This window comes from Sus scrofa, chromosome 2 (genome assembly GCF_054392235.1).
Source record: "Sus scrofa isolate SSC_HxYL_T2T_F1_AM1 chromosome 2, Sscrofa_HxYL_maternal_Yorkshire_Landrace_v2.0, whole genome shotgun sequence".
Taxonomy (NCBI): domain Eukaryota; kingdom Metazoa; phylum Chordata; class Mammalia; order Artiodactyla; family Suidae; genus Sus; species Sus scrofa.
Window position 1 is genome coordinate 13775776 of NC_139384.1, and position 11307 is coordinate 13787082.

The 11307-nt window shown below is 52.7% G+C and overlaps 1 protein-coding gene across 2 annotated transcripts; it reads left to right on the forward strand.

Moving 5' to 3' along the window:
- Positions 1–1399: 1399 nt before the first annotated feature.
- On the forward strand, positions 1400–10885 carry SSRP1 (structure specific recognition protein 1). 2 transcript variants are annotated; one of them, XR_014836960.1, is made up of 17 exons: positions 1400–1546; positions 2044–2182; positions 2618–2803; positions 3444–3549; positions 3842–4032; positions 4137–4367; positions 4504–4607; positions 4683–4811; positions 5008–5229; positions 5953–6047; positions 6137–6572; positions 6711–6756; positions 8172–8301; positions 8721–8891; positions 9045–9133; positions 9947–10133; positions 10389–10885. XR_014836960.1 is itself a non-coding variant. In XM_003353864.5 (17 exons), the coding sequence occupies exons 2-17, from the start codon at positions 2129–2131 to the stop codon at positions 10458–10460; spliced, it is 2130 nt and encodes a 709-aa protein (XP_003353912.1). In that variant the 5' UTR covers positions 1400–1546; positions 2044–2128; the 3' UTR covers positions 10461–10885. The 2 variants fall into 2 exon arrangements, 1 of the variants encoding a protein (XP_003353912.1); XM_003353864.5 differs by having other exon boundaries at positions 5953–6025; positions 6434–6572.
- Positions 10886–11307: the final 422 nt, after the last annotated feature.

An 11307-nucleotide genomic window follows, 5' to 3' on the forward strand; every position in this document is an offset into this window, starting at 1 on the left:
TATGAGGTTACCAATGCTAGGGGGTCGAATCAGAGCTACAGCTGCCGGCCTATGCCACAGCCACAGCCACGTGGGATCCGAGCTGCTTCTGCGACCTACACCACAGCTCACGGCAACACCAGATCCTTAACCCGCTGAAGGAGGTCAGAGATCGAACCCACATCCTTGTGGAGCCTAGTTGGGTTCATTAACCATTGAGCCACGAAGGGAACTCCCACATTGGGTATTTTCTTGTTCTATTTTGTTTTACCATCAGTTTACTTATTTGAATCATTTATTAGATGTCACATGCCTGGAAAACTGGGGCTGTTTCCATCTTGTTTACTAGTTTCCACAAATCCTATCACTGTGTTAGAGTTCAATACATATCTGTTGAATCTAGTTGGACTTATGTTGCTAGATAGCGTGGGAACAGCCATTACCCAGAGGTTAAAGTCGTGAGTTCAGGGAGCAACAGTGCATTCACGTCATCTTGTGTCCCAAGCTGGGGTAACTGTAGGTCAGACTGTCAAAGAAATCTGGAGTTTAAATATTCTGTCTCAATGTTTTGTATACTTGACATCTATTATCAATCATTCCGAATGGAGAATCACTAGTCGGGCTAAGTAGATTTTGGGTTTTGTTCCCCAGGCCACTCCTCTTAGGGCCTCAGTTTCCCGATCTTCAAAAGGAAGCTGGAGCAGACGAATCCAAACATCTCTTACTCGTCCAGCCTCCTCTGATTTTGCGAGGTGCACCCTAGGACTCCATAAGGGGGATCTGGCTTATGAAAGCCCAGGCTGCTGTGATTTCAAATCAGTTCTGGCTCCACGGTGAATGTGACACCAGCACTTGAACCTGATACCGCCGCTGCCGCCGCCGCTGGCCAGCCTCTTCCAGGAGACTCAAACCTTGCATTTATCGATGTCAAGTTTTGGGGTGCAGTGAACTCACTTCAAAAAGGATCCAATCCCTTGTGACAGGGGTGAGCAGTATAGTCACAGCGATACCAACACTCGCATTCTCTTCGAAGCCAGTGGGAGGGGTCATTTCTCTCCACAAGTCGTTAAATATTTTCCTTCTTGTCCTACAAACTCCTTTCTATTCCACAGAAACCACTATGGGGCGGGAGAGAGTCGCCCGTCATTGCTACGCACGCACACGCATCTTTGGCAAGTCTGATAAAATGCAACTACACAGTTTCTCTTTAAAGTCTTGTCGTTCCCGGAAGGAGTGTCTGTGATTTTTAAAGAGCCCGACACGCTCCCATTTTCTAGTCGGACGCCAAACGGGCGGAACTTCAGTGTAACCTGGCTTCCCTCAGGTCCTCCAGCGCTGTGGACGCTCTATGGGACCGCCTCGAAGGCGGGCCGCGTTTCGCGCCTCTCTAGCCGGCTCCTCCTCTCTATGGTCCGTGCTGGGCTTCCGGTGGCGGGACGCGGGGCCGCGCACGCGGGAAAAGCTTCCCCAGCGTCCCCCCCGGACCCCCCGGACCCTACACCCCCGCTGCGTCCCCCAGCGAGCCCACCGCCCGCTTGCGGGCCGTCTGAGGCCGCAGCTTGAGAAAGTAGGTGGTCGCTATCGCCGCGCCCCAGGAAGGCGAGGGCCCTGCTCCCCCGCGGGACGCGTGGGATGGACTGTTCCGCGTTGGAATCCGCGGGCAGCGGGCGAATCCATTTTAGCGGGAGGGGAGAACTGTGGGCCTGGGGCCGCGGCGCGGTGGGAGCGCTGGGAGGGAACTCCTGCTTTTTGAGCGGGGTTGGGGCGCGGGCGAGGTGCGGGCTCCGGATGGCCCAGGGGTTCCGCTGCTCGTTGCCATGGCGCCCGGTGGAGCGCCCAGAGGGGGTGTCTGGTTGGGATGTAAGAGGTACTTCGGGCCGGCTTCTTAAGCCCCGGCCGGGCCTGGCCCTGGAGTTCTGCAGAACCGGCTTGCAGGGTTCCCAGGCAGGGAGATCGTGAGACATCCCAGGCACAGGAAGGGTTGCCACTAGGCTCCCTCCGTGGCCAGCATGAGGTGTTGTTTTTTCCACTTAACTTCAATCCACTTATCCCTCTTCAATTCAGATTCCCAGCCTGCGTTGTGTATCTGCACAACGTACCCAGGAGTTGGGGCCCAGCTCCCAGTTGAGGCCTACAGGGGCAGGTCAGCATGGCAGAAACACTGGAGTTCAACGACGTGTATCAGGAGGTGAAAGGCTCTATGGTAAGAAGGACTGGGGCTTTTGAAACAGATGGAGGGAGGGAGGCGGAGTAGACTTTTTATCCACGCGCAAGAGCTTGTGCTGATGATGTTGCTACTTTGGAAAAGAAGTCAGTTCGATGTGTATTTGGTAGTTCCCCAACAAGAAGCATTACTGAGTGAGGGTACAAGAGTTACAGGATGTCAGAGTTTGAAGGGACTACACCTGCTGCTCAATCCTGAATCCCCAAACTGAGGACCTGCACGGGTTCTGGATGCCAGAGCGAGGATTAGAATCCAGATCTTCTGGCCTTACTCGTCTCTTCTTGCCAGCCCTCACCACTTCAGCTGTTATTGCTCCTGCCTGATACCTGACCAGCCCAGAATGGGTGTTGGGTGGGACCGTCCCTGCTCTACGCTATGGTCGTCCCTGTGCATTTGGGCCTGTTTTCCCAACAGAATGATGGTCGGCTGAGGTTGAGCCGCCAGGGCATCATCTTCAAGAACAGTAAAACGGGCAAAGTGGACAACATCCAGGCTGGGGAGTTGACCGAAGGGATCTGGCGCCGAGTAGCTCTGGGCCATGGACTTAAACTGCTCACGAAAAATGGCCACGTCTACAAGTACGACGGCTTCCGAGAATCGGTGAGATGCCCCTTGCCATAGCCCCCTTTACTGTGCCATCTTCTTTAGTTTTAATCTTCTTGAGAGAAGTGGGGCTCCTTCTGATAACCGTGCAGTTGCTAGTTTGGGATCCTTAAAGCAGGACCGTGGAAGCCATTAAGCAGTCAGTGTTCAGCTTTGGGCTGCAGAGTCTCGGGAGTTTCTTTGTGCTTTAACTCCAGAAACTTTTCTACTGTTTTGATTTTTTTTTTTTTTTTTTTTTTGGTGGTTTCTGCCTGTTGCCTTATCCAGGTTCAGGGGCTTACCTTGAGGTTTTAGGTTGGTGTTGTTTTTCCATTTTGAACGGCTTGTGTTAAAGGCTTTACTTCATTTCCACTTTCACTAAAGGAATACCTGTCCAAAGTCAGAAAAACACTGTGAGACCTGCAAGCAGGAGTGTCAGTCCCTTACTTTACTCCTCCCCCAGCCCGAGTCCAGCCAGTCCCCAGAAATAGCCTTTTTCAACAGTGTTTTATACAATATTATAGCTCTAAGTCAGCATGGATTTCTGATGAAAGTTTATTGGGGTCGTTTCTCAGAAGCAGATAATCTCAGGACCCTCAAGTTTTGTGTTAAGGCTACTGGGGTTTCACTGGGCTTGTTCTTTCCCCTCTTCCCACAGGAGTTCGAGAAACTCTCTGATTTCTTCAAAACTCACTATCGCCTTGAGCTGATGGAAAAGGACCTCTGTGTGAAGGGTTGGAACTGGGGAACAGTGAAGTTTGGGGGTGAGTCCTGGGGAAGATTGAGGTTTGCGGGGAGGAGGTAGGCTGAAGGGTTTCAGCCTTTAACTTGTTTTGCTCTCCTCCGCTGTTTCTGATTTCCTACCAGTTTGTAATTCATCACGTATTTATCGAGGACCAACACTGTATGAGGCACTGTGCCCGGTCCCTGGGGCACAGTGCGAACAAAATGGTCTCAGTGCCCTGTCCTTTGGGAGCCTCTAGGCTGGTAGGAAGGAACATTGTTTATGCGGAGCCGAGGGAAGGAGCTTGTGGCTCAGTGTGCCCTTTCCTACAGGGCAGCTGCTTTCCTTTGACATTGGTGACCAGCCGGTCTTCGAGATCCCTCTCAGCAACGTGTCCCAGTGTACCACAGGCAAGAATGAGGTGACACTGGAATTCCACCAGAATGACGATGCAGAGGTCTCTCTCATGGAGGTGCGCTTCTACGTGCCCCCCACCCAGGAGGATGGCGTGGACCCCGTTGAGGTGAGGCCTCCCCTGGTCTCTTGGGAGCAGATGGTGCTGAGCAGGCCCTGGGTGGCCCAGGAGCAGGATCTCTGCTGCTCGATTGCCAGGGTGTGCTCTTATAGGCCTTTGCCCAGAATGTGCTGTCGAAGGCGGATGTGATCCAGGCCACCGGAGATGCCATCTGCATCTTCCGGGAGCTGCAGTGTCTGACTCCCCGAGGCCGTTACGACATTCGCATCTACCCCACTTTTCTGCACCTACACGGCAAGACTTTCGATTACAAGATCCCCTACACCACAGTGCTGCGTCTCTTTTTGCTGCCCCACAAGGACCAGCGCCAGATGTTCTTTGTGGTAAGAAACCACTGGGGGTGCATTGTGCTGGGTTTTGCCCCCGTCTTTAGTAGACAGATCTCCCCCACATTCAGTTAACCGCACGGCCCTGTGGAGCACTGACTGCTGCTGAACTTGGTCGGCTCTTCCTTCCCAGATCAGCCTGGATCCCCCCATCAAGCAGGGCCAGACCCGCTACCACTTCCTGATCCTCCTCTTCTCCAAGGACGAGGACATCTCCTTGACTCTCAACATGAACGAGTGAGTGTGTCCCTGGTCTGGGCAGCTGTGCCATCCGAAGGCAGCAGTGCTTGTGACCACGCGTCTTGTTTGCAGGGAAGAGGTGGAGAAGCGCTTTGAGGGGCGGCTCACCAAGAACATGTCAGGATCCCTCTACGAGATGGTCAGCCGGGTCATGAAGGCACTGGTGAACCGCAAGATCACAGTCCCAGGCAACTTCCAAGGGTGAGGGTGCAGGCCTGGGCTGCCGGCCGGCCCGGGGATGGGCTGTGCCATGTCTCCACAGTAAACGCCTCCCGGGTTGGGCATGCAGCCCCTTACTGGCCTGGTTGGGGTGTGGCTGCCAAGGGGTGTGCCCTCTGGCCCTATGCCCCCTGCTGCTGAGGTGGGCGCTGACTGGAGGCCCTTTACCTTCCACCAGGCATTCGGGGGCCCAGTGCATCACCTGCTCCTACAAGGCCAGCTCCGGACTGCTGTACCCACTGGAGCGGGGCTTCATCTACGTCCACAAGCCACCAGTGCACATCCGCTTCGACGAGATCTCCTTTGTCAACTTCGCCCGTGGTACCACCACCACCCGTTCATTTGACTTTGAGATTGAGACCAAGCAGGGCACTCAGTATACCTTCAGTAGCATTGAGAGGTGAGCTCCTCTGCCAGTCACTTCCCGAGCATCCTGGTCCTGACCTGGCCTCGACCGAGAAGTCTGGCCTGGGGCTCCCCACTGACTTTTCAGGCCTCGGGCGGAATTTTTCTTCTGCTTTCTGGAATTTGGTCCTCCTCCTTGGAGTGCTCAGCCTTTGGCAGTCTCTCTGTTGCTTTTCTTCCTGTACTTAAAAGAGAATGGTTCTCCGTATTACGAAAGCTCTGTGTGTTTAGTGCTAGCCCTTCCCCTCCTCCCCTCACCCCACGATGGAAATACTATCTCCCTCTTTCCTGGAATGAGCTTCGTGCCCGAGAACACGGCAGCTAATGCCTATTGAGTGCTCGCTGTGGGCTAAACGTTTTACAAACAACCTCACACTTAATCCTCATAACCACCCTGAGAAGTATGAAATCCAGACCAGTAAAAAGATGATGGAACCCCCCTCTCCCACTGACATCCTCCCCCTGCCCTGTGCATTTCGGTAAATAGGTTCCCCCCCCCCACCGCCTTTTCTTTTCCCAAACTCTTGAGACCATGTAGGTTGCCTTGGAGACTGGCGTCTGACTCTTTCTCACCGCCATCGTCTGGGGGTCTCTGAGCTCTTGGTTGGACCGTGTGGTCAAGAGCTCCCGGCTCCCCTGGCTGAGTGTCAGGACAGCACCAGGTTCACCCCTGCATTGACCCGTCCTGTCTGGTCACACAGTGCATCTCCCCTCACAGGGAGGAGTACGGGAAGCTGTTCGATTTTGTCAATGCCAAAAAACTCAACATCAAAAACCGAGGACTGAAAGAGGTACCTCTGTGGGTGGAGAAGGGTGAGCCCCCCTCCTGTTCTTTCTGTGGGGAAGGGGCAGGGCTTTCTCCGGCCTCCTTTTCACTTTCTCTTCTCTTCTTACCCTTATAGAAAAAAGAGGTGGTGTGACCCTTCCCCTCCCGGTGCAGGTTTCCTCAGCATGACCTTAGAGCAGTTTCTGCAACCCCTTAGGAGCCCCCAGTGGGGCTGGGAGAGGGAGGGGCTTGGACTAACCGCCTTGGCAGGAAGTCCTGGGCCAAGGCCCTACACATCGGCTGTGTGTGGACAATCTGGCCCCAGGGTCTTCTGGGCACTGCTGCTCTGATCTACTCACAGGCATGGGGAGTGCTTTTGAGTGTGCAGGCACCAGGGTGGGCCGGCCCTCACTCGCGCCTCTTCCCTGGCCAGGGCATGAACCCCAGCTACGATGAATATGCCGACTCTGATGAAGACCAGCATGATGCTTACCTGGAGCGGATGAAGGAGGAGGGCAAGATCCGGGAGGAGAATGCCAATGACAGCAGCGATGACTCAGGAGAAGAAACCGGTGAGTTCGCCTGGGCAGTGCCCGGCACTGGGGCGGTTGGCTCTCCCTGGGGCCAGGGCTGGGCTCACCCTGGGGCTGGAGCTGGGCCTCTGGATTTCCCTGGGGGCCCGAGCTGATGTGTCCTGTGCTCTTTTTCAGATGAGTCATTCAACCCAGGTGAAGAGGAGGAAGACGTGGCAGAGGAGTGAGTTTTGGGTCCACCTCGTGGGGGTGAGGTGGTGGCCTCTAAGCTTAAGGGACCAGAAGATTTTTGGACATTCCCACGTCTCAGCATTAGCAGCTGACCGAGGGTGGAAAAGTGACTTCCAGTGAGGTGATGATAAACGGAAACGTTTTGAAAGTTGTCGGGATGCTTTGTAGGTACAAGGGACATTGTGAAGCCGGAAGATGAGTGTGGAGAGAGAATGGGAATAAGGGCCAGTGCTGGCCTGCTTCCCCGCTGGGGGGGCCTTTGGGTCAGGCGTAGCATCTTGGTGGCCTCACCTGTGAAGTGCCAGTGTTCCCCTTGTGTGGTATCCGTCGAGACTCTTGATTGCCCATGTCAGAAATGGACTCAAACTGACTTGAGCATAAGAGGAATTCTATAAGCTCATGTAACTGGGAGTCTGATGCTAGAACTGGCTTCAGGCACCTGGATCCAAGTATTCAAAAGTTGTGGGGAATCTGTTTTTTAATTCTTCTGATTTCCTTATCTTAGATAAGTTTGCTCCTTATAGCACTAAATGACCCTGAGAAGCTTTGGGCAGGTTTAATTCTACTGGTTTAACCCCCAGAAGCGCCATTTCTCTGAGAGTGGGGTGAGCAGTGTGGCTACCGTCCCCTCTTGAGTCTGAGTTACTGGGGTGAGCTCCGATGGGCTAGAGCTAAGCCACATACCTGCCCTTGGAGCCTGTGGTTGGAGTGAGCTCCTCCTGAATGGGGGCAAGGTGGTTTCCAATGGGAATTTGGAACTGTCTTAATCCAGAAGAACTGGAAATTAATGTTGGGCAGCAAAAAGAAAAAAATCTGCCGGAGTCTACTAACTAGTTCTGTTTGCCACATACTTATGAAGGTCAGTAAGCAGATGCTTGTGAAAATGCCTTGAAAATGGTTCAGCACCATTTAGCCAGAAGGTAGTTCCATCTTCTGGGGAGTTCCACGTGTATCGGATAGAACAGTTTGTTATGTGGGTGGGTGCTGGGTTGGGCTGAAGTTGATTTTCCCCACTTTTTATACAGTAACTTATTATCTCTTCATCAGAAAAGATTATAGGGTAGATTATAATGTTTAGTTCAAAGGAAGTAGTGAAGTGGACTTGGCCTGTTCTGGGCAAGATGGGACAACGGTTTTGTCTCTCAAGAGCATGGGGATGGTTAGGGTCTGGGTTAGCCTACAGTCAAGGAGAGCAGCTGAAGCCCACGGCTTCATTTGTTTTTCCTCATTGATCGATTCTCCATGGCTGGGCATGGAGGAAGCAGGGATGGGACTGGTGCTGGAGTCTGCGGTCCTTTTCCCACTCTCCTTTCTGGGCAGGTGTCTTTGGACTCATTTTCCTCCTGTCCTGAAGTTGGGGGGTGCTGTCTTCTCTCCCGGTGTCTTAAGACCCACTCTCCTTGACAGGTTTGACAGCAACGCCTCGGCCAGCTCCTCCAGTAACGAGGGTGACAGTGACCGAGATGAGAAGAAACGGAAGCAGCTTAAAAAGGCCAAGATGGCCAAGGATCGCAAGAGCCGCAAGAAGCCCACAGAGGTGCGGCCTCCTCTAAGGGGGCGGGGGGCGGCCGTTGGGGAAGGGAAGCCACCTTCTTCTGTCCCCCACCATAGGGCCTGCTGACTGGTCCTCTAGGTGGGTTTTTGTAGCCAGTGATGATGGCCTTGAGGAGCATCTTTGAAAGTCCTTGGGATAATTAGCTTCTGGGAGATCGGAAGTAGGAGCAGGCTTCCTCTGTCCTGGGAGCCCAAGGAAAGGGGCCCCTAAGGAGCATGACAGTGGGGTGTAGAGGGGAGAAGGGCATGGTCTTTGCCCTTGGGAAGCTCTCAGTCTGGCTTGGTGCTGTTTAGGCTTTTTTCCATTTTATCCCCTTAAGCAGGCGATCCAAATAATTTATTTGGGAGAATGCAAGGGTTTGTGGGAAATAGATGGCTGAAGCCATTTGGGTTCCTCTGCAGGTGAAGAAGGGCAAAGATCCCAATGCCCCCAAGAGGCCCATGTCTGCCTACATGCTGTGGCTCAATGCCAGCCGAGAGAAGATCAAGTCAGACCACCCAGGCATCAGTATCACGGATCTTTCCAAGAAGGCAGGCGAGATCTGGAAGGGAATGTCCAAAGAGAAGAAAGAGGTGAGTGGCAGCAGACATGAGGAGTGGTGAACTTTGTAACTGATAAAAGGGGCAGTGAGTGATAGGCCATTGGTGGAGCTTTTCTCCATTTTTTGCCTGATTCAGGGAAGAGGTCTCATTTTTCTTTCTTTTTTCTCTGTGTGTGTGTGACAGGAGTGGGATCGCAAGGCTGAGGATGCCAGGAGGGAATATGAAAAAGCCATGAAAGAATATGAGGGAGGCCGGGGTGAATCTTCTAAGAGGTGAGTGTTGGGGCCAAAATGGCCTAGTTCACTGCTTTTTTTGGCAGGTATTTTTGCAGGTCCAGGTTGAGAACTGGGGTGTTAAAAATAATAGATGTGCTTCTGACTGCAGTCGGGCGGTGCTTCACAAATCTGGTAGGCAGTTGTCCAGGTGTGGGTAATGTGCTAGAGAATTTTTGAAGTCACATGGATATATATGGCTCATTTTCCTAAGAGGGTGAGTTTTATTTGAAGGTATGGGAAATTAAAAATTATTATGGAGTATAATTCATAAGCATTTTTATTTTTTATTCATTTTTTGTTTTTTGTCTCTTTAGGGCCTCACCTGTTACATGTGGAGGTTCGCAGGCTAGGGGTCGAGAATCAAAGCTACAGCTGCCAGCCTACACCACAGCCACAGCAACGCAGGATCCAAGCCGCATCTGCGACCTACACTGCAGTTCACGGCAACACCAGATCCTTAACCCACAGCGAGGCCAGGGATGGAACCTGCGTCCTCATGGATACTAGTCGGGTTTGTTAACCACTGAGCCACGACAGGAACTCTCACAGGCATTTTTAAAGACAAAGTCAGCAACATTAAGTACGTTTTGTATGTGGGCTGCTTCACGCTGGAGCCCCTGATTCTTTTAGTTCTTCATTTATGATGCGCTCCCTGGGGGCACTTGGGGCTGACATGCCTGGCTGGCTGTTTTCACTGAGCTGGTCAGTGTGGCTGGGATTGGGAAAGGCTCCGTTCCAGCCAGGAGAGGTTTGGCTTTGATGATGGGGGGAACCGGAGGGCCCAGCCCCTTTTCCCTTTTGCTAATGTAGGGATAAGTCAAAGAAGAAGAAAAAAGTCAAGGTAAAGATGGAGAAGAAATCAACGCCCTCCAGGGGCTCGTCATCCAAGTCTTCATCACGGCAGCTGAGTGAGAGCTTTAAGAGCAAAGAGTTTGTGTCCAGTGACGAGAGCTCCTCAGGAGAGAACAAGAGCAAGAAGAAGAGACGGCGGAGCGAGGTGCGGCCGGAGTTTGGGGGCTGAGGGTCTGGAAGGATGAGGGGCATCTGAACCGGTGGTGGGGCAGTTCTTTCTGGACTGGGGGTTGTGGTTGGTCTGTAAGAATAATGAGGGGGCATGGCTCGACCGAACGCTGCTTCTGAAGGCTAGTGTTGGAGTTAAGGCAGGGGGGAGAGGTGGGGGCTCTTCACCACAGTGGTTGGGGACACCTGGATTCGCACTGTACTTTGCTCCTAAGGGAACTTTGGTTTTCAGGACTCTGAAGAAGAGGACCTAGCCAGTACTCCCCCCAGCTCCGAGGACTCGGGGTCAGCATCTGATGAGTAGAGAGGAGGAAGATTCTCTCTCCTTGGCCTTGCCCGGTCATACCCCAGTCTCCCCACCCGCGTTCTGGTACCAGTTTCTCCTCATGTGAAATACAGTCCTTCGATTCTGTGCCATCTGAACAAGCTCCTGCCAGGATGCACTTCATGGGGGCAGCAGGGGAGACGTCTTACTCTGCTGCCTCGCAAGGATGGCTCTTTATAATTTGGGGAGAGATCGGGTGGGAGGCAGGGCAGTACAGGATCCAAATCCTTGTCCTACTTTCCTGACCTTTGGAAACTAGCTGCTGCTTGTCCTGTTCAAGTTGCTGCAAGCAGGGGTCATGTGAGGTCAGGCCTGAAGCTCCTAACTGGGGCTTATTTCTACTTTTATTTTGTATTTCTGGTCTGTGAAAAGCAACATTTAATAAAGGGAACTGACTTTGGAAACCATGTTCTTTTGCCTTCTCTCTAGCCCTGTTGTATCATCCCCACTTTTCTTTGTGTTTACTGCTCTCTCTTTTGACCCTTCAGCTGGGAAGCAAGTCTGCAGGTACATCCTGTTCTGTTCTCGGCTCAACAAGCATTGGTTTTCACTCTCTTCTGCCGGGATGGGCCACCTGAGAGTCCAGAAATGAGAGCTGATCTCATTAGAAAGTCGCTCTCACAGTTACACTCCATTAGCCAAGCTGAGGGGCGGCAGGACCGGCTCCATCCTTAATCACCTATGAGTCAAGGGTCTACCAAGGCTTCAGATAATGGAATCAGGATTGACCAGCTTCCCTGCAGACGTGGGAATGGAAACCTGAGCCTGGAGAATTGGGGAGGATGAGTGTGTGTGTGTGTGTGTGTGTGTGTGTGTGTGTGTGTGT